At 41.9% G+C, this 5686-nt stretch overlaps 1 protein-coding gene across 1 annotated transcript in view; it reads left to right on the top strand.

Annotated features, from left to right (window-relative positions):
- kcnh3 (potassium voltage-gated channel, subfamily H (eag-related), member 3) overlaps positions 1-1221 on the top strand; it is a 37022-nt gene extending 35801 nt beyond the window's left edge. Inside the window, exon 14 of the mRNA XM_037696498.1 lies at positions 494-1221. Within this exon, the coding sequence (XP_037552426.1) occupies positions 494-1033 (540 nt within the window). The 3' untranslated portion in view covers positions 1034-1221. The remainder of the gene's footprint in view (positions 1-493) is intronic.
- The last annotated feature ends 4465 nt before the right edge of the window (positions 1222-5686 follow it).

Here is a 5686-nt window from a genome sequence, read left to right as displayed (position 1 = left end):
AAGGAAGCAGACCCTAGCTAAAATGAACAGAATGCTAGCTAACAGAAACAAAACATGAGCTAAAATGAATTGATCCTAGCTAAAATGAACAAAATGCTAGCTAAATTGAACAAAACACTAGCTAAATGGAGAAAAATACTAGTTAAAAGTAGCAGAGCATTAACAGGAACAGCACAGTAGCTAAAAGAAGCAGAATGGTAGCTAAAAAACTAAAGTAGCAAAACAGTAGCTAATAGCTAAAAGTAGCAGAACGGTTGTGCATGTACAGTTCTGGAGTTAACCTGGTCCAAGATGGCCACCACAGCTAATCACCAACAGCCAACACAAAATGACTCTGTCAACTCATACAAACACTGAGCTAAAATTTAGCTCGTTGGCAGCTGAGAGTCGTTCACGCAGCCGAATGTATTGTGGTTGTTAGTTTTGTTGTTTACTCCTGATGGGACGTTAAAAGCTCCGGGTCTATAAATCATCTCCATGTCCCCCCCCCCAGATGTGTGTCCTCTCCCGTCAGGTGACCTCCGTCAGTCAGGAGCTGCAGGAAATGACGCGCCTCCTCAAGCCTCTCTTCCACAACTCCTCGCTGCTGATCCCCTGCACTGTGACTCCGCCCCCCAGCGTGTCCCCGCCTCTCCAGACCCAACGAGCAGACGTTCCAAACCCTCCACCCGTCCCGGTTCTGGACCTGCGCCCCCCTCAGCTGAGCGAGTCTCTTCATGGCTCCCCACCTCCTCCTCCTGGAGCCTCCCATCAGCTCAGTCCTCCTCCCTCCCACCGTTCAGCTCCTCCTTCGCTCCACAGCTCTCCTCACGATCGCTCCCATCCCTGTCCTGCCTCCTCCAGCCCCCCCTCGTTCATCACTCCCCTCCTGTTGGACTTCTCAGAACCAGAGTCCCAGCTCCAGGTCCCGTCTTACCCCCGGCCTCTCCTCCGACCCTCAGGCGGGGCCTCGGTCCTGACCCTGCGGGACACCGAGTGGCAGGACAGCAGCTCCCAGATCAGCTTCGTGGACGAAGGACGGCCGTCGGTGTGAGCAGATCTGGACTCGGGACTGTCAGAGGACCAGCATGCCCCCCCCCACAGCTGCATGACGAACGTTGGCCCGAAGCTTTGAGGGCAGAACCGTGTAAATATTTTGTTTTTCAACTGTTACCACGAGCACCGAGAATAAACGTCTAACATCTTCGTTTGAAATGTTTCCAAGCTGCCATGCGAGGACGGAGCACAGGGGGGTCAGGTCTCACCAAAGGTTTGGGGTTTCTAAGGTTTAAGGGATTTAAAAGTTTTATGGAGACCATTTGTAGGTAAAGTTGAACTAAAAGCAAATCCTTTAAAAACTAGAGATGATGCATGGAGGTGTGGACCAGAACCCAAGACCCATAGTCCTGGTTCCTGTTGGACTCGCAGGCCTCAGAGTGAGGAGACGCCTCCTGGACGTCCAGAAACAAACATGATGCTGAAGAAAGCTGCAGGTCGACACAAAGAGCTCAGATTAAAGTTCTCTAGACTCCAGTGTTTGAAACTTCAGAGCATCACTGCCCCCTGGTGGCCACTTCTGTTCACTGCACCTTTTTTTTTTTGACGACCAGTTTGTTGGATTCAACAGATCCTAAATATTTATTGATCGTTTTTATTATTGTTTGTGCTGTAATTCACAGTAAAAGTGAGGATTTATAACTTTACAAATGAAATATCTTGTGTGAAAAACTTCTTTAAAACGTCTTCAGTTGATCCAAAATGCTGCTGCCAGAGTCTTAACTGGAGTTACTGGGAGAGATCATATCTCTCCAGTTTTAGCTTCTCTCCATTGGCTCCCTGTCAAATCCAGAACTGAATTCAAAATCTTACTTCTAACCTACAAAGCTCTCAACAACCTAGCTCCATCTTATATTACAGATCTTATTGTTCCATATTTTACTAACAGAGCACTTCACTCTCAGACTGCAGGTTTACTTGTGGTTCCTAGAGTTTCCAGCAGCAGAATGGGAGGAAGATCTTTCAGTTCTCAGGCTCCTCTCTTGTGGAACCAACTTCCAGTTTCTGTCTGTGAGGCTGACACATTGTCCAGTTTGAAGACTTTCCTTTTTGATAAATCCTATAGTTAGGGTCGGCTTGGGTTTCCTGAGCTGTCCCTTAGTTCTGCTGCTATAGGGTTAGACTGGTGGAGGACAAACTGACCACATGTCCTCTCTCTGCTGCTGTTTTTATTTGCTCTAATCTACCTGTTTGTAATTATTTCTATCCTTAATGTGTGCTTTTAGTTTTCTGTTCCTATGAACTAAACCTGCACCATAGGAACCACACCTGGATCATATAAACCACACCTGAACCATAGGAACAACACCTGCACCATAGGAACTACACCTAGAGCATAGGAACTAAACCTGTACAATAGGAAATACACCTGGACCATAGGAACTACAACTTGACCATAGGAAGTACACCTGGACCATAGGAACAACACCTGCACCATAGGAACTACACCTAGAGCATAGGAACTAAACCTAGAGCATAGGAACTAAACCTGTACAATAGGAAATACACCTGGACCATAGGAAATACAACTTGACCATAGGAAGTACACCTGCACCATAGGAACTACACCTGCACTGTAGGAACCACACCTGGACGATAGGAACCACACCAAGATCATATAAACCACACCTGGAACTACGGAGCCAAACCTGGACCAGTCGTTCAGTGTTAGTCTCTCCTGGCCAGTCCTCCTCAGATATTCAAGGGTTTTATCATCTTTTTAAATATGACTCCATCAGAGCTGGTCTCTGCTGGTCTCTGCTGGTCTCCGCTGGTTTCCGCTGGTTTCTGCAGGTCTCCGCTGGTCTCCGCTGGTCTCCGCTGGTCTCTGCTGGTCTCTGCTGGTCTCCGCTGGTCTCCGCTGGTCTCCGCTGGTCTCCGCTGGTCTCCGCTGGTCTCCGCTGGTCTCTGCTGGTCTCCGCTGGTCTCCGCTGGTTTCTGCTGGTTTCTGCAGGTTTCTGCAGGTCTCTGCTGGTCTCTGCTGGTCTCTGCTGGTCTCTGTTGGTTTCTGCTGGTCTCCGCTGGTCTCTGCTGGTCTCTGCAGGTCTTCCTTCACAGAAATTTACCTTTGAGTTGGTTTCTTCTTTGTTCCGGCAGAGACCTCCTCCACCGACACGACCCGTTGTCGTGAGCAGCAGATCCAGACGTTGACCCAGTGGATCTGCTGCTCATGTTTTCCAGAACCGTCCGAGGGATGATGCTGCAGAAAGACGTCCACCGCTGACCGGCCCTCCAGATACGCCTTTGAATTTGTCTGCAGAGAGACCAACTTGGAAGACTTTGACAAAGTACAAAAATAAACCAACTCCTTTACTTGTGCACGTCTTTAAAACCAGTAAAACCAGTTGAACAGCAGGAAGCACAAAGTTCTGGTTCAGTCTGACCGTTTGATCAGCTGACAGACGTTCAGCACGGATCGACTCCACAAATAAAAAACACTAAAACCTGCAAATACAACAGATACTAAGAACAAAAGGTTTGTTAAAGGTGTGAATTAACTGTCAGTACCTCTCAGCGCCACCAGGGGTCGGAGTCTCCACACTTTTAATCTTTCAGCTTTTTTTTTTTCCTGCAGTAATTCAAGTTCTGGTGACCCGAATCCTCTCCCTGCAGTTCTGACCCGTCAGGTGGCTCCGAGGAAACGACCCCTGTGAACAAACCTTGTTCTGGATTCACCACCACCAAACTGTTTTTAGTAAAAGCAGCTTTTCTTCGGCTGCTCGGAGCTGAACGAGGAACAATAAAGAGTTTTGAACTGAACAGAAATTTATTTTCTGGTTTTCAGCTTAAAAACTCTCATTTGAGGATTGTAGCAGTTTAAAGTCTTTGATCTTTAGAGACATTTTGTTCCGATTTATTGAATTAAATCAATCGATTAAAAAAAATCCACGTCTTGAATATTATGACGTAAATATTTTTAGCCTTTTTTAGAGTTTATTAAACAGTGAAGTAAAAAATATATGTTCTGTGAAATGAAGCAGTAAAATATCAAAGTTAAACAAAACTACGAGCAGCAGAACAGCAGCTAAAAAGTGCAGAATTGTAGCTAAACTTAGCACAACAAATGTGAAAGATAAAATTTAGTAACCAAAATAAATTAAGTAGCTAAACTAGAGCTAAAAACTAGCAAATGGCATAATGATAGCTAAAATATTAAATTTTAGGTAAATCTAAAAGGGAATAACAAGAGCTAAAGTTAGCAGAATCAACGATAAAGCTAAGATGAGCACATCAGCTAAAATCTAAAAAGCAAAATAGAAGATAAAAGAAGCTAACGCATAACAATAGCTAAAAACTAAAAGTAGCTTAAACTTTAGTTAAAAACTCAAATGTAGCTAAAATCTAGAAGTAGCAAACTGGTAAGTAAACGCCTAAAATTTAATAAGAGTGGCTAAAAGCTTAGCTATAATTAGCACAACGATGCTAAAAATAAAAGTAGCTAAACTGATGATAAAGCTAAAATCATAACAGTAGCAAATAAAAACTAAAAAGTTTTAGATAAAAGATAAATCAAACTAAACAGTAGCTAAAAGTAGCAACACTGTACTTAAAAGCTAAATAACAGAGCAGTAGCTAAACACTAAAAGTAGCTATAGCTTAAAGCTAATATGTAGCAGGACATAAGCTAAAAATTAAACATGACAGAAGTTAAAAAAAGCTAAAAGTAAAACACAAAAACAGATCAAGTTTATCTCAAAGTGTTTCTGTGGAAATTTAATTTTAAATACATAAAAAATGTGAACAATAAAAATCTTCTGTGAGATATTAATTTACAAATAACTTATTTAATTTAATTTAGAATCTTTTTAAAGGTTTCCATGATCTGAGAAAATATTTGCTGTAAAATTCAGCATTTATTAATTAATTACAAATATTAAACACAACAGTTCCAAATCTAAATCAAATATCAGCTGAACCTTTATGGTTTATACATTTTAACAGCAATAATCCTCATTTTATTGAGAAAAATAAATAAATAAATAAATAATTAAACCAAAAAAAAGTGAAACAAAGAGTAAAAAAAATAAAAAGTTTAATTATTAAAAATTTGTTGAGATTATGGTTGTAACAGATAAAATATCAGATTATTTCTATGAACTGAGAGATTTAAAGGAGCAGCTGAAATCTTTTGAAGTGGGGTTCTGTGGAAACACTAAAAATAGTTAATGTCTTACCTGTTGTGTATAAAAGCTTTGAAACGCTTCAGTTCTTAAAACTTCAGTTTGTAAAAATTTTATTTAACTCAGACTGGACTGCCAGCTAAATGCTAATCCAAGCTAGAGGCTTGTTTGTCTAAAATTCTGGAAGAAATAATCCAAAATAAAATGAAATTCAAGTTAAAATCTAGTTCAAACCACACGGCTAGTCTGAACGAAAAAATTGTCTGCACTTAAGGCTAGTTTGAGCTAAAGGCTAGTCCAGACTGAAGGCTAGTTTAAGCTAAAGGCTAGTCCAGACTGAAGGCTAGTTTGAGCTAAAGGCTAGTCCAGACTGAAGGCTAATTTGAGCTAAAGGCTAGTCCAGACTGAAGGCTAGTTTGAGCTAAAGGCTAGTCCAGACTGAAGGCTAATTTGAGCTAAAGGCTAGTCCAGACTGTAGGTTAGTTTGAGCTAAAGGCTAGTCCAGACTGAAGGCTAGTTTGAGCTAAAGG

This window comes from Nematolebias whitei, chromosome 23, assembly GCF_014905685.2.
Source record: "Nematolebias whitei isolate Nwh7 chromosome 23, NemWhi1, whole genome shotgun sequence".
NCBI classification, from domain to species: Eukaryota; Metazoa; Chordata; class Actinopteri; order Cyprinodontiformes; family Rivulidae; genus Nematolebias; species Nematolebias whitei.
This window is presented reverse-complemented; position numbering and strand designations above follow the sequence as displayed.